Raw genomic sequence first — 24,586 nt, forward strand, 5'->3', positions numbered from 1 at the left:
TAATGGCACTGGGACAAATGTCATGTTTTAATGGCACTGGGACAAATGTCATGTCTTAATGGCACTAGGACAAATGTCATATTTTAATGACACTGCGTCAACTATCGTGTCTTAATGGCCCTGGTACAACTGCCATGTCTTAATGGCAGTGTGACAGCTTTCGTGCCTTCGCGCTGTTAGAAAACAGCCTGTCTGTAGAAACAGCCTGTCGTCCCTTAGTGTCACTAAGCTGTCAGACCCCCTTACCACAGAAAACACGTGCAGTGCCACACTGACATAAGAGCTACCTGTTGAAGTGCTACAGTTTGGTCACACAAGCAGAAAGTTGGTCCCGCTACAGTATAATAGAATGGTCATAAACTCTTACGTTTAGCTGTAGGCTGGAGCTATTTCATATTGAATCACGAGCCGAATGCCTTACATTTAAACAAAGGAGGCACACTTCAAAGCGGGGACGTCGTGCCCTCGGTATTTGTAGTGTGGGGCCCACCGAATAGTTGAATAAAGGTTACCAAACAGAATGGTAGATGAAGGGTAAAGTTTGCTTAGTTAATTGCCACATTCCCACGGTATTTGCCGCGACTATCATCAGATGGGTGAAGTGCATGTTGAACCTTGGGTCTGGTGAGTTGATTGGGGGTGTAGAGGGTTTACTGCTATCTTTCAGTTTTTTTTCTATTAATCGTCACTGGCCAGCAATATATAATCGAACTGATTTTGTTGTTGTTGGTATGGGTGTGAGAATTTTGGGCTACGGTTTATAAAATGGAACTTAAAGACCATTTGCGTTACGTCCTACCTATGAGACGTTAATACAACAGTTTTAGAACGAAACCTGATTACAAGACATAAGGACCACACTAAAGGTGGCTTTAATGGTTTAGGTAGAACGTTTTAAGGGGACCACAAATAGGGGTCATGTGGGACCCCAAATAGTGGTTCTGTCGTACCATACGTAGGGGTCGTGTAGGGTCACATTTAGAGGTCATGTGGGACCACATTTAGGGGTCATGTGTGACCACAAGTTCACTTAAGTCACGTCCTAGTTTAATTTTTTTTTTTTTTTTGTTTCTTACGTCTACACAACCTTGCTTTTCCATCCCAGCTTGCTCGCAGTACTATTTTTACTCGGTTTTGTTATCTTTTCATTTCGGTACTCATATTCCATCTCTGTGTGACCCCCCCCCCCCAACCCACCCCCGTCCCACCCACCTCCCGCTGCGCCCTCCATCTCTGCCCCTCCAGCGAGGGTCGTGTGGTCTAGCACTATAAATCCTGGATATCAGTGGCTGAAATCTGAGATGTGCCTCGTTGTTTGGGTGCTGATCACGTGGGAGGGTGGGGCAAGGAGGAGGGCGGTGAATGGAGGAAGAATAGCCTGAGGTCGCAATGATGGTACGAAAGAATGAGAGAGAAAAAATCCAGGGTAGTTATGTTAGGTGGTGGGGAGATGGGTTGGATTGAAACAATGCTCGCAGTCTGGGCGAGACTGTATCACCGCTTGTTTTCCTTACCACGCTGGTGTAGTCCAAGCTGAAGGCGCGCCTGTTTTCTCCCAGCCTCCGTACAGTCAGGATGTTTATTGTCTTTTATTCTTCTTCTCGTTTTTTCTTCTCTTCATTGCGTATTGGCACCGCACGAGCATGAAAACGTGAAGTGAACGTGAGCCAGGAGTCAGGTGCGGCCAGGGATTGTAGGATTGTTGCCCGTGTTGTAGTGGATCATTGAAGACATGTCGATGATGGGATAACCCGCGGACACGTTGGTAAACAGCGCGTGGATGAGATATCTGTGTACACTATTCATGAAGGATACTACCTGGGATTAGTGCACGATTCATGTCGGAGATAGTGGGACGTCAACTGTAGGACCAACTGACCAGCTCTCAACTATGTGGTCCAGTAACGAGTGACCTTGACCTGTATCCATGTCTTATCCAGGCTCGCCAAAGTTTTATCGTGGTAAGATCTGGTTCGCCATTACTGTTTGGATTCAAATACAAATGCTTGATTAATGTTTTGCTAGACTTGTTCATTCTAAGGTAAAAAATTTTTTTTTTGCATTGCGAATAGGCCTACATGTATTTGTAGAAAATGAGTATATCTTTTCTTCGGTATTATATCGGTTTCTATATGCCGGTGTCGCGGTATGGTACAAAATCCGTCAGGATAAGGTTCGCGATAACATAAAATAAATAATTTATATAAAGCTTTTTTTTTAAGAAAGCTGTGAAGTGCCGTATTGTGTTACAGTAGTTATTGTGGTATCTATTTCATAGAGAGCTATCTAGTATTGGGCTACAGGACATTACCCCCCTGGACACCCCCCCCCCATCCGGAGCAATTACCCCCCCCCCCCCCCCACCCCCAATCCAACAAGATAGAATCTTGATTCTAACTCCAACTATATACCCACATATTACCTTAATCCTAACCTTAAGACCAGGACAAAAAACCCGAGAATTCACCTTAACCTAAAATTAACCGAAAACCAAACCCAACTCTAAATATTGATTTAAGCCTAACCCTGATCCTAACACTAACCCTAGTTCTAACCCTAGCATAAGCCCTAGCCCAAACTCTGACCCTTAAGCTATGACCCGGAGGTAATGTCCTACTGGTCGGGGGGTAATTACTCGGGGGGGGGGGGGGGTTAATGCCCTGTTCCCCTAGTATTGATACCATGCTTCCTAGTTGTGTGATACTCTGTTTGCTACAGTCCGGACACGCAGTTTGCCTAGTTGTGTGATACTCTGTTTGCTACAGTCCGGACACGCTAACTCCCATAGACAGGAGCACGTCATGAAATCTAGCGGCGGACAAGAGAGTTCTGTTTCCTTCCATTCATTGCTGTGTTCCTGCTAACCTTATCTCTTCCATCAAAGACTTCTAAATCTGACCACGCTTACTGCTCCTGCCTTATCTACCATCATTCATCCACTCCATCCCACCCTCCCTCCCCCTCTCCCCCATCCCCACACTGGTAACCCGAGGAGGGGTGGGGTGCACCTAGTTAATGTTTGAGATAAATCTCGTGCCTGTGTTAGACGTTCGTCTGGAACTGTTCCAGGTTTTACACCAGCAGGCTCTACACCACGTGACCTAGTTGAGTAATGCTGGGGGTGTGGGGAGTGGGGCTTAGGTCTATACAACGTATAGGACGTAACTTTACCTAGTTACACGACATGACATTATGTTACTCACGTAGGACGTAACTTTACCTAGTTACACCACCTGACATTATGTTACTCACGTAGGACGTAACTTTACCTAGTTACACAACGTAACAATGTTACTCACGTAGGACGTAACTTTACCTAGTTACACAACGTAACTTTACCTAGTTACACAACGTAACAATATGTTACTCATGTAGGACGTAACTTTACCTAGTTTCACAACGTAACAATATGTTACTCACGTAGGACGTAACTTTACCTAGTTACACAACGTAACAATATGTTACTCACGTAGGACGTAACTTTACCTAGTTACACAACGTAACAATATGTTACTCACGTAGGACGTAACTTTACCTAGATACACGACGTGACATGTTACTCACGTAGGACGTAACTTTACCTAGTTACACGACGTGACATTATGTAACTCCCATAGGACGTAACTTCAGCTAGTTATGCTGCGTAACATTGTTACCCCCGCATTAACTTTACCCTGTCCTGCACGACTTAACCTTTATGTAACTCGCGCAGGACCTAACTTCACCTAGTTACACTATTACGTTACCCCGAATGACGTTACTTCAGCTAGTTACACGACGTAACATGTTATTATCACGACGAGTAACTTCACTTAGCCGTACACAATACATTACATGCCCTATACGACGTTATACCACATACTCTACATAAGTAACATTGCATTAAATAATATTGATATTCCCGTTTGGACAATGGCTCATGAGAACCTCAACACGGGTATTTGTAAACCGAAATGAGAACATTAATGGTTTCATAAAATTACGTGCACATGCGAGTGTTCACTGCCGATATGTGTACAAGAAAGTGTCCACTAGACTGTATCTACATGAAATAGTTCGCTTAAATACAAATATATGTCCATGGTAGGGTTCACTAAATATGTGTACACGAATGACTTGAACTTTCTCTAATCGAGTTGGTTGGTGACCGGGTCCGTGTTGTTATCAACTACAGTATGCGCGTGTGAGTAGCGATTCCAGCCATTCGTGACATACTCGCAGCTTACTTAAAATACCGACCCTTGAACTCTGGCATAGCCAACATACGAAGCGAATCATCATCAGGCTCCAGATATATGTAGCACGTTTTCTCTAGACATCCCCAGGTGACTCACACCCCCCCCCCGGTTCCTTTGTTTATCTTACCTGCTACCTCCCCCCATCCTCCTAGTACCAGCCTCCAGGAAGTTGTAATTGTACTCCCTGTTACGTACGTGTAGCCTCCCCTGTATTGACCATCTGCTCGAGTCTGTGGCACTGTACAGGTTAACAAGATTACCTCCCCTTCCTGGACCTGAGACCGGCTAATTGGAACCAACAGGGTGGCAGCTTTTCATTTCCGGGTCAGCCGCAGGTAACTGTTCTACTCAGTGGCACTGGGAATCCATTTGTTGACTGGGGGTTGTTGGCAGTCACGATATGAGGAACATCCAGATAGTACAAGTGGACTTAATGGCTAGACAAGACTTTGTCAGCGCATGCACCTTTGTATAAACCACATGGCTTTGTTTAAGCTTGTGCTGGCCCGTAGTCCGATTTCTTCATTCAGTGCTGTAAAGGCTGCACTCTATGGAATAACTGTGTGTTTTCAATAACCACATTTTTGAATGCAATAATTGAAGCGTAGTGTAAACACTAAAGCATCATATTGACTGCTCTTTTGAAAAAAACCAAAAGCTTACGAGTATATTCCTGGTATTGCCGGACAAATTGTCCAACGAATTTCCCGACAAACTAGTTTGTTCGCCACTTGTCTTTGGGAATAGGCTCGCTAATTCTCTTTGGGTATTGTCCGGCACATAGTCCGTTGTTTAGCATTGAATCTTCCAACATATTCCCGTGAAGGTGTGTCGTGGACTGCCAGTGTGGGAACCGTCCATCGTATGGTCTCTTGTACTGTAATCCTCTTAGAGGTTCGACAAATGTCGCCTGTAATGCTGGAGTCATTCACCTCAGACCAGCCTTGTGGTGACACGATGATTTCCTACAGGTTGTGTTTCAGGTTTTTAACTACAGGTGAGTAGTTTAGGCTTCAGTGAGTTGTGGCGATGTTTAGCCGCCGCGCTACGCATCAGTTTAGTACTGTAGGTCTCTGCCGATTGACAGTAGTGGCATTAGCGACATGTTCCTTTAGTTTAATTCAGCGTCAGGGTTTATGGTTATCAGAAATGTCTTCCTACCATTTTTGTTTGAGTGATAGACAAAACATACGCAGTTATGTTGCAAGCATTACTCCTAATAAAAGATATTTCAATTTGATGTCAATAAGACGCTGGAAAAAAGTGGAAAACGTTTTCAATTTTTTTTGTTTTATAGGTATGTTCTGCTGAAGCCTTAAGGTCGAAATATGTTTTGTGTTTGGCGCTTGCATTTGATCTTCAACGATACACAACTGTAGATGTTTAGATTATCAAAACTTCCATTGCAATACATTGTCCTGGTTACGGCATACAGAGACTCCTAAGAATCGCCGGCCTATATTTAGCCTACAAGGGTCATGCTCTCCCAGAGAACGGTAGTGTACAGCCAGGGTAAACTGCTGAAAGCCATTTCGTTTGACCTGCCTATCGTGGGGACCGTTAGAGGCTGCCAAACTGGCCCCATTGACCTGGAAGTGTCATGTCAGAGGTGTAGATAAACATGCCAGCCTGGCTGTTTAGATGCCATCTGGTCAGTGGAATTGGCAGGGTTGTCGTTAATTCTTAGTGGTGGTTCTGTTGTAGTGATGAGGGGTGGGAATTCTGAGGGGTTGTTCTGTTGTAGAGAAGAAGGGTGTGAATTCTGAGGGGTGGTTCTGTTGTAGTGACGAGGGGTGGGATTCTTTAGGGGTGAATGTAAGTTGTAACAGTGGTGTGAATTCTCAGGGGTGGTTCTGTTGTAGTGAAGAAGGGTGTGAATTCTGAGGGGTGGTTCTGTTGTAGTGAAGGAGGGTGTGAATTCTGAGAGGTGGTTCTGTTGTAGTGAAGAAGGGTGTGAATTCTGAGGTGTGGTTCTGTTGTTGTGAAGGAGGGTGTAAATTCTGAGGGGTGGTTCTGTTGTAGTGAAGAAGGGTGTGAATTCTGAGGTGTGGTTCTGTTGTTGTGAAGGAGGGTGTGAATTCTGAGGGGTGGTTCTGTTGTAGTGAAGAAGGGTGTGAATTCTGAGGGGAGGCACTGTTGTTGTGAAGAAGGGTGTGAATTCTGAGGGGTGGTTCTGTTGTAGTGAAGAAGGGTGGGAATTCTGAGGGATGGTAGTAACTCATCCAGTGTGAATTATTCGGGGTAGTTGTACTATTGTGTACATCGATATTATCTTCGAGAGCTGATCTTGTTGTAATGTATTGAATATGTAGTTCTCTGCGTGAGTTGGGTCGACAGGAAAATACACTTAACGTTATCTATAATATCAAACACAACATCCTGTATATTCTGTGTGTAACCACATTTTAAAGTTTGGCTCGACAGACTCGACCTTCCGAGAATATTTGTTTAAATAATAATAAAGTGTGTGTGGTGTGCGAGCATGAAGGTAAACACTCCTGTGGGGTGTCAGGTGGGTGAGTCACGGTGTCAGGTGGCACAGTCACGGTGTCAGGTGGCACAGTCACGGTGTCAGGTGGCACACGGAACTTTAAGGTGTCCTACAGAAATAGATTTTCTGTATAGCTCATGCCGCCGTAAACGTAGATTAGAATTACTAAAATACAACTTTTGAAGCAACAACAATAACTCCTGCGGTCAAATGTCCGCGCACATTTTTTCTGTCCATTTTTTTTTTTTTGGTATTGTGCCCTCTATTCTAGACACCCATCACCTGAGCCAACGTATCACATACCCCCTCTGTTCTAGACCCCCATCACCTAAGCCAACGTATGACATACCCCCTCTGTTCTAGACCCCCATCACCTAAGCCAACGTATCACATACCCCCTCTGTTCTAGACCCCCATCACCTGAGCCAACGTATGACATACCCCCTCTGTTCTAGACCCCCATCACCTAAGCCAACGTATCACATACCCCCTCTGTTCTAGACCCCCATCACCTAAGCCAACGTATGACATACCCCCTCTATTCTAGACCCCCATCACCTGAGCCAACGTATGACATACCCCCTCTGCTCTAGACCCCCATCACCTAAGCCAACGTATCACATACCCCCTCTGTTCTAGACCCCCATCACCTAAGCCAACGTATGACATACCCCCTCTGTTCTAGACCCCCATCACCTGAGCCAACGTATGACATACCCCCTCTGTTCTAGACCCCCATCACCTAAGCCAACGTATGACATACCCCCTCTGTTCTAGACCCCCATCACCTGAGCCAACGTATGACATACCCCCTCTGTTCTAGACCCCCATCACCTGAGCCAACGTATGACATACCCCCTCTGTTCTAGACCCCCATCACCTGAGCCAACGTATGACATACCCCCTCTGTTCTAGACCCCCATCACCTAAGCCAACGTATGACATACCCCCTCTGTTCTAGACCCCCATCACCTGAGCCAACGTATGACATACCCCCTCTGTTCTAGACCCCCATCACCTGAGCCAACGTATGACATACCCCCTCTGTTCTAGACCCCCATCACCTGAGCCAACGTATGACATACCCCCTCTGTTCTAGACCCCCATCACCTAAGCCAACGTATGACATACCCCCTCTGTTCTAGACCCCCATCACCTGAGCCAACGTATCACATACCCCCTCTGTTCTAGACCCCCATCACCTAAGCCAACGTATCACATACCCCCTCTGTTCTAGACCCCCATCACCTAAGCCAACGTATGACATACCCCCTCTATTCTAGACCCCCATCACCTGAGCCAACGTATGACATACCCCCTCTGTTCTAGACCCCCATCACCTAAGCCAACGTATCACATACCCCCTCTGTTCTAGACCCCCATCACCTAAGCCAACGTATGACATACCCCCTCTGTTCTAGACCCCCATCACCTGAGCCAACGTATGACATACCCCCTCTGTTCTAGACCCCCATCACCTAAGCCAACGTATGACATACCCCCTCTGTTCTAGACCCCCATCACCTGAGCCAACGTATGACATACCCCCTCTGTTCTAGACCCCCATCACCTGAGCCAACGTATGACATACCCCCTCTGTTCTAGACCCCCATCACCTGAGCCAACGTATGACATACCCCCTCTGTTCTAGACCCCCATCACCTAAGCCAACGTATGACATACCCCCTCTGTTCTAGACCCCCATCACCTGAGCCAACGTATGACATACCCCCTCTGTTCTAGACCCCCATCACCTGAGCCAACGTATGACATACCCCCTCTGTTCTAGACCCCCATCACCTGAGCCAACGTATGACATACCCCCTCTGTTCTAGACCCCCATCACCTAAGCCAACGTATGACATACCCCCTCTGTTCTAGACCCCCATCACCTGAGCCAACGTATCACATACCCCCTCTGTTCTAGACCCCCATCACCTAAGCCAACGTATGACATACCCCCTCTGTTCTAGACCCCCATCACCTGAGCCAACGTATGACATACCCCCTCTGTTCTAGACCCCCATCACCTAAGCCAACGTATGACATACCCCCTCTGTTCTAGACCCCCATCACCTAAGCCAACGTATGACATACCCCCTCTGTTCTAGACCCCCATCACCTGAGCCAACGTATGACATACCCCCTCTGTTCTAGACCCCCATCACCTGAGCCAACGTATGACATACCCCCTCTGTTCTAGACCCCCATCACCTAAGCCAACGTATGACATACCCCCTCTGTTCTAGACCCCCATCACCTGAGCCAACGTATGACATACCCCCTCTGTTCTAGACCCCCATCACCTGAGCCAACGTATGACATACCCCCTCTGTTCTAGACCCCCATCACCTAAGCCAACGTATCACATACCCCCTCTGTTCTAGACCCCCATCACCTGAGCCAACGTATGACATACCCCCTCTGTTCTAGACCCCCATCACCTGAGCCAACGTATGACATACCCCCTCTGTTCTAGACCCCCATCACCTGAGCCAACGTATGACATACCCCCTCTGTTCTAGACCCCCATCACCTAAGCCAACGTATGACATACCCCCTCTGTTCTAGACCCCCATCACCTGAGCCAACGTATGACATACCCCCTCTGTTCTAGACCCCCATCACCTGAGCCAACGTATGACATACCCCCTCTGTTCTAGACCCCCATCACCTAAGCCAACGTATGACATACCCCCTCTGTTCTAGACCCCCATCACCTGAGCCAACGTATGACATACCCCCTCTGTTCTAGACCCCCATCACCTAAGCCAACGTATGACATACCCCCTCTGTTCTAGACCCCCATCACCTGAGCCAACGTATGACATACCCCCTCTGTTCTAGACCCCCATCACCTGAGCCAACGTATGACATACCCCCTCTGTTCTAGACCCCCATCACCTGAGCCAACGTATGACATACCCCCTCTGTTCTAGACCCCCATCACCTGAGCCAACGTATGACATACCCCCTCTGTTCTAGACCCCCATCACCTGAGCCAACGTATGACATACCCCCTCTGTTCTAGACCCCCATCACCTAAGCCAACGTATGACATACCCCCTCTGTTCTAGACCCCTATCACCTGAGCCAACGTATGACATACCCCCTCTGTTCTAGACCCCCATCACCTGAGCCAACGTATGACATACCCCCTCTGTTCTAGACCCCCATCACCTGAGCCAACGTATGACATACCCCCTCTGTTCTAGACCCCCATCACCTGAGCCAACGTATGACATACCCCCTCTGTTCTAGACCCCCATCACCTAAGCCAACGTATGACATACCCCCTCTGTTCTAGACCCCCATCACCTGAGCCAACGTATGACATACCCCCTCTGTTCTAGACCCCCATCACCTGAGCCAACGTATCACATACCCCCTCTGTTCTAGACCCCCATCACCTGAGCCAACGTATGACATACCCCCTCTGTTCTAGACACCCATCACCTGAGCCAACGTATGACATACCCCCTCTGTTCTAGACCCCCATCACCTGAGCCAACGTATGACATACCCCCTCTGTTCTAGACCCCCATCACCTGAGCCAACGTATGACATACCCCCTCTGTTCTAGACCCCCATCACCTGAGCCAACGTATGACATACCCCCTCTGTTCTAGACCCCCATCACCTGAGCCAACGTATGACATACCCCCTCTGTTCTAGACCCCCATCACCTGAGCCAACGTATGACATACCCCCTCTGTTCTAGACCCCCATCACCTAAGCCAACGTATGACATACCCCCTCTGTTCTAGACCCCCATCACCTGAGCCAACGTATGACATACCCCCTCTGTTCTAGACCCCCATCACCTGAGCCAACGTATGACATACCCCCTCTGTTCTAGACACCCATCACCTGAGCCAACGTATGACATACCCCCTCTGTTCTAGACCCCCATCACCTGAGCCAACGTATGACATACCCCCTCTGTTCTAGACCCCCATCACCTGAGCCAACGTATGACATACCCCCTCTGTTCTAGACCCCCATCACCTAAGCCAACGTATGACATACCCCCTCTGTTCTAGACCCCTATCACCTGAGCCAACGTATGACATACCCCCTCTGTTCTAGACCCCCATCACCTGAGCCAACGTATCACATACCCCCTCTGTTCTAGACCCCCATCACCTGAGCCAACGTATGACATACCCCCTCTGTTCTAGACCCCCATCACCTGAGCCAACGTATGACATACCCCCTCTGTTCTAGACCCCCATCACCTAAGCCAACGTATGACATACCCCCTCTGTTCTAGACCCTCATCACCTGAGCCAACGTATGACATACCCCCTCTGTTCTAGACCCCCATCACCTGAGCCAACGTATCACATACCCCCTCTGTTCTAGACCCCCATCACCTGAGCCAACGTATGACATACCCCCTCTGTTCTAGACCCCCATCACCTGAGCCAACGTATCACATACCCCCTCTGTTCTAGACCCCCATCACCTGAGCCAACGTATGACATACCCCCTCTGTTCTAGACCCCCATCACCTAAGCCAACGTATGACATACCCCCTCTGTTCTAGACCCCCATCACCTGAGCCAACGTATGACATACCCCCTCTGTTCTAGACCCCCATCACCTGAGCCAACGTATGACATACCCCAGGGTTCGTACGCAGTCTGGAAAGTCTGGAAAAAGTCTTGAATTTAGAAAAGTGAATTTAAGACTTAAAAAAGTCTGGAAAATCGCTAGTTTTTGGGCAGGATTTTTTAAAAGTCTGGAAAAAGTCTGGAATCTAGTTTTAGAAACAAAACTTCGTAGTCCATATTTTCCAACTTAAAAAATTGCTATTTTTAAGTGAATTTACTCCAATTTTTTCCCCGCGCTATTGCGCGGGTTTACACTGTGTTGTGACGTTTTTCGCTGGTTCGCAGAAAAAATGCTCAGTTACTACGTCATTGGGACAAGAGGGGAAGGGAGGGAAGAGATATTTTTGTGGCACGACTGACCGTGTGAATGTGTTACAAGTACTTAAGATTGTCGTTTAATAAAAGAATGATCGCCCTCAGAATTGTTAGGCTCTCGATTTTACCCGCTATTTTTTCCTCGTTTGAGTTTGCATGCAGGCAGTCATAACAAAAAGTTATGGGGGAGATGTGTGAGTGGTAGTTTAGATATAATGTATCAGTCTGTAAGGCGTCATCCATTTATGACTTACAACAATTTTTCGGATTTTAGACCCCCCCCCCCCCTTCCCCACTCCCCCGCCCTCTGTCAACACGCGCTCACTTACTTTGGATTAATATTTACATTTATAAGATTAATAAGTCGCAAGGCCTCATTGGGTTCATATCTGTATTTCTGTTTGCTTCAGCTTAACAAAGAGGTACTATTTTTATTTAGGAGTCGTCCATAAATGACGTCACACTCCGGAAAGTCGGGAGGAGGGTTTTATAAAGTGTGACGACACGCTCTCGCAATAATGTTAGGGCAGATATAAATACCGTGTTTTATTTACACGCTGTGATGGTTTTTAAAACACCAGCACAGTCGTCTTAATTTTACTTTCTACTCGCAAGATACAAGTTTTATGTTTGTTTTAGAATGTAATCACAAAATCTTCCGACCCCTTCCCCCCTCCATGTGTACGTCATAAATGGATGGTCCCTTTAATTTTAATTCACCTTCCATTAAACTGTTTTTGAAATCTTTGCAAATGCTGACGATTAAAGTTAGACTACCCCCCTCCTTGTAACATCGGTCCCTTGTGTGAACTCACCGTGACCCCAAGTGCGTAGTTGGTACTGCTTGGTACATTGGGTGGGGGAGGGGGTATAAGTCACAGCACAGTTCATGTTATGACGTATTAAACAGGCATACTGTAGTCTAGACTACTATGACCTCACAGTGACCCCTTCGCCGTGTCGAGTCTGTTGGGGGGAAGGTGGGGGGGGGGGGAAAGAAGGATACCGGCAACTTTTTTTTTTTATTGCAGACCCGTTTCTCAGCTATTACTATAAGCACAAACAGTGAATGATTTATTTTTTTTTTTTTTTTTTTTTTTTTTTGCTCCACATTTTTTTTTACAAGTAGCCTATATTTATTTAGGCTACTTAACAAGAGCAGACCTAAATTAATACAGTACATTATTATTCTTTAAAGTAATTAACTCTCACTATTATGCAATACTATTTTAATGATAGCTTAATTGAAAACATAAGCAATTAGATCAGGAACAGATTATATAAGTCTAATGTTGGAAACAAAATAGTTGCATCATTTTAATCAATTATTTTAATTCTTAAAATTTTAGGTAGGGTGGTGTAGGCAAACTTAGAAAAAATGTTTTTTTGTCAATTTGGCTAGAGAAAGTTCACTATGAATATAGCTCAATCGCCTAAAATAAATGTCAATTTAGTATAAGTAATTATAATGACAGTACAAATAGTGCATCATTTTAAAAAAATTATTCGCTAACACATTATCTGTCTAAAGTCTGGAATTTTTCCAAAAAAGTCTGGAAAATGTCTGGAAAAAGTCTGGAATTTCATTTTCAAAAAGCAGTACGAACCCTGATACCCCCTCTGTTCTAGACACCATCACCTAAGCCAACGTATGACATATCCCTCTGTTCTAGACCCCCATCACCTGATCCATTGTATGACACACCCCCTCTGTTCTAGACCCCCATCACCTGAGCCAGTGTATGACATACCCCCTCTGTTCTAGACACCATCACCTAAGCCAACGTATGACATACCCCCTCTGTTCTAGACACCATCACCTGAGCCAACGTATGACATACCCCTCTGTTCTAGACCCCATCACCTGAGCCAGTGTATGACATACCCCCTCTGTTCTAGACCCCCATCACCTGAGCCAACGTATGACATACCCCCTCTATTCTAGACCCCCATCACCTGAGCCAACGTATGACATACCCCTCTGTTCTAGACCCCCATCACCTAAGCCAACGTATGACATACCCCCTCTGTTCTAGACCCCCATCACCTGAGCCAACGTATGACATACCCCCTCTGTTCTAGACACCATCACCTAAGCCAACGTATGACATACCCCCTCTATTCTAGACACCATCACATAAGCCAACGTATGACATACCCCCTCTGTTCTAGACCCCCATCACCTGAGCCAACGTATGACATACCCCCTCTGTTCTAGACCCCCATCACCTGAGCCAACGTATGACATACCCCCTCTATTCTAGACCCCCATCACCTGAGCCAACGTATGACATACCCCCTCTATTCTAGACACCCATCACCTGAGCCAACGTATGACATACCCCCTCTGTTCTAGACCCCCATCACCTAAGCCAACGTATGACATACCCCTTCTGTTCTAGACCCCCATCACCTGAGCCAACGTATGACGTACCCCCCTTGTTGTGTCCCCAGGAAGTGATAACGTGCAGGTGGCGGGAAGTCCCCCAGCCATGCGAGACCTGCAAGAGTTCCTGGCCGAGGCCGAGCTGGGTGAGTACTACTCGTCCCTGCTCACGCGCCTCAAGGTGTCCACGGTGGAGCACCTCAAGTATGTCAAGGAGGAGGACCTGGAGGATATCGGCATGACGCGGCCAGAGATGCGGCGGCTCAAGAAGTTCTACAGGAAGGAGTGTCCTCAAGGGGCCATTAACAAACTCAGAAAGGTAGGTCGTAGTTCTAACATTGTCTGTAGGAGCTGGTGATGTTCCTTTATTGTCATATTTCATGCGTCTTTTATGTTTCTCTACTTCTATGGTTATTATTTTCTTATCTTTATAGTTTAACCTCTATTTTCAATAGTCTATTGTTGAGAAAAGTTTTTTTTTTTCTGTTGGACTAGAGCAGAGAAATAGGTTTCTTACGTTGGTAACTGTCTAATAACTAATATGATGTTGATGGTTAAACAGTATAACGAAGTGTTTGCAGAGGGTGTAAGATTGTACTCTCAGTGTTGTTAGTAGTACTGATCTTTCATTCCCTCACGCCTTCAACAAGTGTGTGATTAGTGTAGGCTTATGGAAAACAACCCACTGTTATTAGCCTCGATGTGTATTGAATTGCATGATTTTCTAAGACTTGGTCGGAAGGCTTTAAGTCTGTAAACTTTAAGACTGACGATTGCCTGTGGACCTATAGACCTGACACTGTTTGATTAGCTAGATCTTCTAGAAGGATAAGGCTGTTGTTACCTGTGTATGTTATTAGACTTGATCCTCGGGTCGTAGGTGACTGGGTGGTACATGTGACGCGATACACAGGTGAATCAATACTGTGGCTGATAATTGTTTCAACGCTTGGTTGATCACGTGTTTCATACACCCAGAACCCACCTGCTGGGTACATATCCGGGGTAGGTGACGTCAGAGGTGAAGGTCATAGCGTCTTGTTTGTTGTGTGCTCTTTTACGGTCACGTTGGGTTGATTATTGTAGGGTCACGTTGGGTTGATTTTTGTAGGGTCACGTTGGGTTGATTTTTGTAGGGTCACGTTGGTTTGATTTTTGTAAGATCACGTTGGGTTAATTATTGTAGGATCACGTTGGGTTGGTTATTGTAGGGTCACGTTGGGTTGATTTTTGTAGGATCACGTTGGGTTGATTATTGTAGGATCACGTTAAAAGCGTTGTTGTAGGATCACGTTGGGTTGGTTATTGTAGGATCACGTTGGGTTGGTTATTGTACGGTCACGTTGGGTTGATTTTTGTAGGTTCACGTTGGGTTGATTTTTGTAGGATCACGTTGGGTTGATTATTGTAGGATCACGTTGGGTTGATTATTGTAGGATCACGTTAAAAGCGTTGTTGTAGGGTCACGTTGGGTTGATTTTTGTAGGATCACGTTGGGTTGATTATTGTAGGATCACGTTAAAAGCGTTGTTGTAGGATCACGTTGGGTTGGTTATTGTAGGGTCACGTTGGGTTGATTATTGTAGGGTTACGTTGGGTTGGTTATGGTAGGATCATGTTGGGGTGATTATTGTAGGGTCACGTTAGGTTGATTTTTGTAGAGTCACGTTAAACGTATAATTGTAGGATCACGTTGGGTTGATTATTGTAGGTTCACGTTGGGTTGATTATTGTAGGATCACGTTGGGTTGATTTTTGTAGGATCACGTTGGGTTGATTTTTGTAGGATCACGTTGGGTTGATTATTGTAGGATCACGTTAAAAGCGTTGTTGTAGGATCACGTTGGGTTGGTTATTGTAGGGTCACGTTGGGTTGATTATTGTAGGGTCACGTTGGGTTGATTTTTGTAGGTTCACGTTGGGTTGATTTTTGTAGGATCACGTTGGGTTGATTTTTGTAGGTTCACGTTGGGTTGATTATTGTAGGATCACGTTGTTTTGATTATTGTAGGATCACGTTAAAAGCGTTGTTGTAGGGTCACGTTGAGTATGCTAAACTGTGTACAACACAACAGTTGACTGTAAGATGTACGTCACTGCCGGGTACACAGATTGTGTATATAGTTCCAGCTGGTAGATTGTAATAGTCTACCACCCCCTCCCCCTGCTCATCATCGAAAACACAACCTTGCTGGTCTTAAGATGGCACGCATGTGTTGAATGTTAACAGTTCTATAGTGCTCACACGTTAGCGATCATCCCAAATCCTGCTGCACACATTAGAGAGATAAGCCTTTGATAGCGGGCACGTGAGATACAGCTGAGTACACAAAAATCAAATCAAACCACTAGGTGAGCACCCGTTGAAGTTTGATAACTTGACCACCTAGCTCGTAAACCCTGACTAGAACATGTGGTGTAGTTAAACTACATGTAGAATCAATCGTGTCGACATTAATTGTATCGGTATTGACTATTTTATCTTATAGGCAGATTTTTATCTTGGTGTAGAGTATTTATAAAATGGACTGTGTAGACACTAGTTGTATCTTTGTGTAGATTTCGTGTCGAGTATATCTGTCTTACTTTGATATGTATTTTAGTGTTCAATACGTGCATATCGATTTGTGTGTTACGCAAGACAACGGTATGTTATCAAACAATTTGTTAGTGGTGATGTCACTTATTAGTATTTGGTTTTTGCTGACTGTGCTCCTTGGTCTAACAGCGTGGCTAAAGTGTAGAGGAGTACATGCACATCTATTCTTTGTTGTTGGCCGCTATGGTAAATACACTCGAGCTTCCGCGTAGTTTTATTCTATGGACATGAAAATAGTATGGGAGTACGGGGTGAGGCAATGGGAGAGCTTTACGTACAAAGGTAGTAAAGAAAGCAGCGCTTCTTCCTCTGCGTTCTTCATTGAGTTTATGGTGGACTTAAACAAGTCCAACTTCGTGTATGTACTGGACTGTGGTCTCCAGAACTGCGGGTGCCCCATATAGTTTTTCCTTGAGTGGGGTAGATAGGGTCCAGTAAAGCAGCGCTGATCTCGTCGTTAACATACATAGTAACGCTGTCACGTTTTACTCAAACATTTACAGTCACGTTGTGATGAAACTGTCACAATCACGTTTTGTTGACAGTGACACAGTCAAGTTTTACTGACACAGTGACAGTGAGTCACGTTTTGCTAAAGGTTTGTAAAAAAAAAAAAAAACATATCGACCTCACTTTGACACGGTAGCCTTACAGTGTCCTTGATTAGCTGAATGAAGTACGTGACAATCTGGGCCCGTGTGTGTACGTTGGCTTGTTGTTTATATATCGCGCTAGTACACATTTGAGTGTGCTCTATGCATGTCTGGTACGTACACAATGCTATGTACATTCCTGTAAAGGTGTACTGTGATTTGTGAACACGTCTCCCGTACATATTTCAGCATGTTACGTACATGTTCGGTATCTGCGTATGTTCCTTCGGCATATTGCCGTGTTCGCTAAAATCTGTCATGTTAATTATACCTGTCTGGTTATTGATTGAAGGGGGGGGGGGGGGTAAGTCATGTGTCAAGGTCATAGAGTGATGTTGTAATCTGTTGAAGTCCTGGTGAACTTTGTATTGTGTGCTGCTCCCTCGTGACGTTATAAGCTTCCCGTCCCCGCCCTTAATCTCGGTCCCCTTGTTGGAGACTTGGATACTTCTGGGGCTGTGTTTGATGGGGGGGGGGGGGGGATTTCATGTAGAGGGCAAAAGTACTACGCGACCCTACAATACAAATAAGTACTGCCTTAGTAGAGATAGAACTGCGTTATCCTACGGTGTGTGGTGGAAATACTACGTTTTTGGATAGAAGCACTGCATTACTCTACTACAGTGTGGATAGAAGCACTGAATTACCACATAGTGTGAGACTGCAGACCCTCGCTAGCCTGCATGAAGTGTACACCGCTAGCCTGCATGAAGTGTACACCAGTTACCTGCATGAAGTGTACACCAGTTACCTGCATGAAGTGTACACCGCTAGCCTGCATGAAGTGTACACCGCTAGTCTGCAAGAAGTGTACACCGCTAGCCTGCATGAAGTGTACACCGATAGCCTGCATGACGTGTACACCGATAGCCTGCATGACGTGTACACCGCTAGCCTGCATGAAGTGTACACCGCTAGCCTGCATGAAGTGTACACCGCTAGCCTGCATGAAGTGTACACCGCTAGCCTGCATGAAGTGTACACCGCTAGTCTGCATGAAGTGTACACCGCTAGCCTGCATGAAGTGTACACCGCTAGCCTGCATGAAGTGTACACCGATAGCCTGCATGACGTGTACACCGCTAGCCTGCATGAAGTGTACACCGCTAGCCTGCATGAAGTGTACACCGCTAGCCTGCATGAAGTGTACACCGCTAGCCTGCATGAAGTGTACACCGCTAGCCTGCATGAAGTGTACACCGCTAGCCTGCATGAAGTGTACACCGATAGCCTGCATGACGTGTACACCGCTAGCCTGCATGAAGTGTACACCGCTAGCCTGCATGAAGTGTACACCGCTAGCCTGCATGAAGTGTACACCGCTAGCCTGCATGAAGTGTACACCGCTGGCCTGCATGAAGTGTACACCGCTAGCCTACATGAAGTATACACCGCTAGCCTGCATGAAGTGTACACCGCTAGCCTGCTTGAAGTGTACACCGCTAGCCTGCTTGAAGTGTACACCGCTAGCCTGCTTGAAGTGTACACCGCTAGCCTGCATGAAGTGTACACCAGTTACCTGACTCAGCCAACCCATTTCCCTCAAGACGTGGCCTGCAGGTAGACACCGTGACTCATCCAGGCCTTACCTTGACTTGCATGCTCCACTTCCTTCCAGCGGTTCTCGCAGACTTGGCACCCTCCCAGCCTTTACAACTAGGGCTGGTTCTGCTCTATAGTATACAAATGTATCCACAAACGTATGCCCCGAACCTGGGATCAGATAGTCTATAGAAAAACTAAAAGGCTGTAATTCATAGCTTTAAATACTGTGATTTAAGTATTTGTAACGTTTTTCAAATTAATGCTGCGATAATACATCGGTAGTATCTTGGAAAGATTTTGTGACTTGACTGCTACTGTAAATATACTTTACAGCAGAGATTCTCTTGGGCATCTCTTCTGGTGTGTCATGGGGGGGGGTGTCACTGCCACAGAGCACATCCACCGCCCCACCCTCACCGATCCGACGAAATAGAAAAAAAATATTTTTTTATAAAATTAGATTTTTATTCGCACATCCCCAGACTAATGCTCCTCCCGACGGGGGGGAGGGGGAGAAAAAAATTAAAAAATTAACCTTGCTCGACAAGTATGATTAAAATATCACAGTAATGAACTTGACATATGACGTAAAGAGACGCCACAACAACACGCACAAGACGTCTGGTTGTGTGGACTCAAGTTGCTGTTGTCCTACAGTTGTGTGTTCGGTATTTTTGTGGCCGTGTGAAGTTGTCGGTCCTGCCCCAGAAACAAGTAGCCAAACATATAATTCATAGCCAGTCGTCAATGACGGTTTGTGCGGCGCCGTGTTTGTTTTGGCTAATATATTTGTTTCCTTTAAAGCGCCACTCCAGTTTTTAAGTGCACCATCGTAGCGCGCGCCCCCTTAAGGTTTATTTTGGTTGTGCAGTAACAAGGGCCGACATCCTGTTCACCGTTGGTCAGATTTTCTATGTAGGTCATGCACCACGTGGTCACACGTGCAGGCGGTACTCACCATCTAAACCGCGGTTTTTATTTCCACCAGACATAATAATAATCTACAACGACATAGTTAAAATAGCCTGTACAAAATGAAACAAAACGTGTAATTTGTCACAATCAAAAGGAATTGTGCACTAAAACAAAACGAGAGCGTGTTCGACCATTATATAAATTGTTTAAAGCGTAAGGGTGATGTAAAGTAATGCTATAATGCAACAGTGCCTTTCATTTTCTTTTCGCCTAATTCCTGATAGTTAGAATGGCTATATGACTCCGCTGATTTGCACTTGTTTATTTAGCTTTCTAATTAATTGTTATAATGATATCACAAGCCGTGGTTATAATTTACAAAGAATGTGTCTGAATGTGAATTTATCTTAAGATCTTTTTGTTCTGCCAAATGTTGACTGCGTTCATACATTTGTGCATGATTAGGTTAGGGGGGGGGGTCATAGAAATATTATAAGTATGAGAGGTGGTCTACGGAAACGTTAGTTATCGTTATACTGGGTGGTTTAAGAGCCCTATTAGTAGGTGCATTACCCTCACTTGATTACACCTAGTCCTCTATTGTTGAAAGTTGATCTCGAGTCTGTAGCTCACACTATGAGAATCCCTGGGTTTTACACGCCGTTCAAACAAAGATTGTTATCCAAAGTATTTTTGTACCCTGGATTATTACCAGTTGAACACTTACGCTCATGAAAGTATACGCTTGTGCTAATCAATTTAAAAACTTGATTGAGATTAGTTTTAAGATAACTTTTTACGGAAGTCGACCTCTCTTCTAATTATCATTAACTATTTACATAAATTGAATCTTATTTCAGTTGAATCCCGCATATCCTGGAATATAGGTTTAGTTTACTATTATACAGCTAACCTTGTTTATGTAGACCAACTTGCTACAATCAGATGTGAAAACTTTCTCCCTTTTTTTTTCACTGACATTAAAAACACAGTTGTATAATACAAGTGTCTAGCTGTGTTTTCTTTTCTTTCAATACCCCACTCTTGTTTTTATGTTGTGTTTGGGCAATGTGACATATGAGAAGGTAGGGACATTCTTCTCGTAAACACACACACCGACCAATGCGCACACACCAACACATAGAGCCTTACCTTATCAGCGCTACAAAAATTTTCAACATGCCCCTGTGGTTTCAATTGAACAAAGAAAACTGATAGAGCATGCTGTAGCGTCTTGGTAGATAGTATCTAGACGTGCTGCTTGGGTTAGAAGTTATTCAACGTTAGTATCTAGACGTGCTGCTTGGGTTAGAAGTTATTCAACGTTAGTATCTAGACGTGCTGCTTGGGTTAGAAGTTATTCAACGTTAGTATCTAGACGTGCTGCTTGGGTTAGAAGTTATTCAACGTTAGTATCTAGACGTGCTGCTTGGGTTAGAAGTTATTCAACGTTAGTATCTAGACGTGCTGCTTGGGTTAGAAGTTATTCAACGTTAGTATCTAGACGTGCTGCTGTGGTTAGAAGTCGTTTAACTTTATCAGTGAAATAAGTCTAACAGAGCAAATGTTCCACCTCGGTTTTACTGGTATAAAGCCAGCCTGTTGGCTTTTATTGTTGTTTTATTTTATTTGGTAGCGGGGAGGGGGTTATTTAGCCAGTTTATCAGGGCTTCACGGCACTGTCTGACACTCGCGGAAAGCTCCATTGAGAGGAAGGGGTGAGAAATTCCACAGACACTTGTGGAATCTCTCGTTTCTGTTTCAGTGACTGTTGGCATCTTGGTCGCCACGAGAGTCTGAACCCTGTTTTTGTGAACGGTGGGAGCTTCAGTGGTCTCGTAATCTTGACTTATACTGTAGTCTGGCCTCTAAACTTGCACCGTTGGTCTCATGTTCTGGTTTCCCTTGTTGATCTTGTCTCGTATCTTGGCATTCAAATGTGGTGCGAAAATGTTTTTGTGCTAAATGTAGATAATACTTAAAGTAAGTACTTGCACATAGATAGCTGTCTACTGCAAGATCTGACAGTTGTAGCGTCCTACCACTGTGCATACACGTTGACGTGAAATCTTACATTTGATGCACATAGATTGCTGTCTACCATTGTGCATACATGTTGACGTGAAATCTTACATTTGCTGCACATAGATTGCTGTCTACCATTGTGCATACATGTTGACGTGAAATCTTACATTTGCTGCACATAGATTGCTGTCTACCATTGTGCATACATGTTGACGTGAAATCTTACATTTGCTGCACATAGATTGCTATCTACCACTGTGCATACATGTTGACGTGAAATCTTACATTTGCTGCACATAGATTGCTGTCTACCATTGTGCATACATGTTGACGTGAAATCTTACATTTGCTGCACATAGATTGCTGTCTACCATTGTGCATACATGTTGACGTGAAATCTTACATTTGCTGCACATAGATTGCTGTCTACCATTGTGCATACATGTTGACGTGAAATCTTACATTTGCTGCACATAGATTGCTGTCTACCATTGTGCATACATGTTGACGTGAAATCTTACATTTGCTGCACATAGATTGCTATCTACCACTGTGCATACATGTTGACGTGAAATCTTACATTTGCTGCACATAGATTGCTGTCTACCATTGTGCATACATGTTGACGTGAAATCTTACATTTGCTGCACATAGATTGCTGTCTACCATTGTGCATACATGTTGACGTGAAATCTTACATTTGCAGCACATAGATTGCTGTCTACCATTGTGCATACATGTTGACGTGAAATCTTACATTTGCTGCACATAGATTGCTGTCTACCATTGTGCATACATGTTGACGTGAAATCTTACATTTGCTGCACATAGATTGCTGTCTACCATTGTGCATACATGTTGACGTGAAATCTTACATTTGCTGCACATAGATTGCTGTCTACCATTGTGCATACATGTTGACGTGAAATCTTACATTTGCTGCACATAGATTGCTGTCTACCATTGTGCATACATGTTGACGTGAAATCTTACATTTGCTGCACATAGATTGCTGTCTACCATTGTGCATACATGTTGACGTGAAATCTTACATTTGATGCACATAGATTGCTGTCTACCATTGTGCATACATGTTGACGTGAAATCTTACATTTGCTGCACATAGATTGCTGTCTACCATTGTGCATACATGTTGACGTGAAATCTTACATTTGATGCACATAGATTGCTATCTACCACTGTGCATACATGTTGACGTGAAATCTTACATTTGCTGCACATAGATTGCTGTCTACCATTGTGCATACATGTTGACGTGAAATCTTACATTTGCTGCACATAGATTGCTGTCTACCATTGTGCATACATGTTGACGTGAAATCTTACATTTGCTGCACATAGATTGCTATCTACCATTGTGCATACACGTTGACGTGAAATCTTACATTTGATGCACATAGATTGCTGTCTACCATTGTGCATACACGTTGACGTGAAATCTTACATTTGCTGCACATAGATTGCTGTCTACCATTGTGCATACATGTTGACGTGAAATCTTACATTTGCTGCACATAGATTGCTATCTACCACTGTGCATACATGTTGACGTGAAATCTTACATTTGCTGCACATAGATTGCTATCTACCACTGTGCATACATGTTGACGTGAAATCTTACATTTGCTGCACATAGATTGCTATCTACCACTGTGCATACATGTTGACGTGAAATCTTACATTTGCTGCACATAGATTGCTATCTACCACTGTGCATACATGTTGACGTGAAATCTTACATTTGCTGCACATAGATTGCTATCTACCACTGTGCATACATGTTGACGTGAAATCTTACATTTGCTGCACAAGCCAATCACAGCCTGTCATGGGAGACAGGTGCACACAAGATTTCCGTTGTTTAGCGCACTGGTACAGCTGTCACATGCGGCATGAAGGCAACCTTCAAGTGAATGTTTCTTTTTACATCATCCTTTATAAGGACGTAGCTGTTTTAAATTATGCAAGCTGGCATTTTTTAATAGCCGGTTTTGTTAATATTGGGTCTTTTTTTTTTTTTTTTTTGTTCAGTCACTGATAACTGTAGTTGACTTTCATCGAACATTGGGTCCTTTGAGAGGTGGCGGAATATGTCGGGCATATGTTGTTAAGGGCGCTAGACAGGTGTCTTGACATATCGACTAAAACATACTTGGTAGACATATGGGGCGCATTCAGTTAAACATCTTACATTACAGGCGTATTGACATATTGACTAAAACATCCTACAAGACAGATGTATAAACATATCGACTAAAACATCCTACAAGACAGATGTATAAACATATCGACTAAAACATCCTACAAGACAGATGTATTGACATATCGACTAAAACATCCTACAAGACAGATGTATTGACATATCAACTAAAACATACTACAAGACAGATGTATTGACATATCAACTAAAACATACTACAAGACAGATGTATTGACATATCAACTAAAACATCCTACAAGACAGATGTATTGACATATCGACTAAAACATCCTACAAGACAGATGTATTGACATAACGACTAAAACATACTTAGTAGATGTGTAGGCGCATTCACTTAAACATCCTACAAGACAGGCGCTTTGACTAATTAACTAAAACATCCTACATGACAGATTATTGATATATCGGCTAAAATATGCTACATGATATATGTATAGAAAGTATCGACTAACAAAACCATACGGTGTTGTACTAAGGTCAGTAATCTCTGCTAATCTTGACTGCGGCTAAAAGGACAAGGTTAACTTATTCACGTTAGGCCAGTGTTTTTTTTTGTTAAAC

At 44.5% G+C, this 24,586-nt stretch overlaps 1 protein-coding gene across 1 annotated transcript in view; it reads left to right on the forward strand.

Moving 5' to 3' along the window:
* Positions 1-1,488: 1,488 nt before the first annotated feature.
* The window catches only part of LOC131953055 (activated Cdc42 kinase-like), a 45,898-nt gene continuing 22,800 nt past the window's right edge, over positions 1,489-24,586 (forward strand). The window contains exons 1-2 of the mRNA XM_059316069.1: positions 1,489-1,961; positions 14,115-14,365. Of these exons, the coding sequence (XP_059172052.1) occupies positions 1,928-1,961; positions 14,115-14,365 (285 nt within the window). The 5' untranslated portion in view covers positions 1,489-1,927. The remainder of the gene's footprint in view (positions 1,962-14,114; positions 14,366-24,586) is intronic.

This window comes from Physella acuta, unplaced genomic scaffold (genome assembly GCF_028476545.2).
Source record: "Physella acuta isolate Inbredline_101_S28 unplaced genomic scaffold, ASM2847654v3 ptg000903l, whole genome shotgun sequence".
Taxonomy (NCBI): domain Eukaryota; kingdom Metazoa; phylum Mollusca; class Gastropoda; family Physidae; genus Physella; species Physella acuta.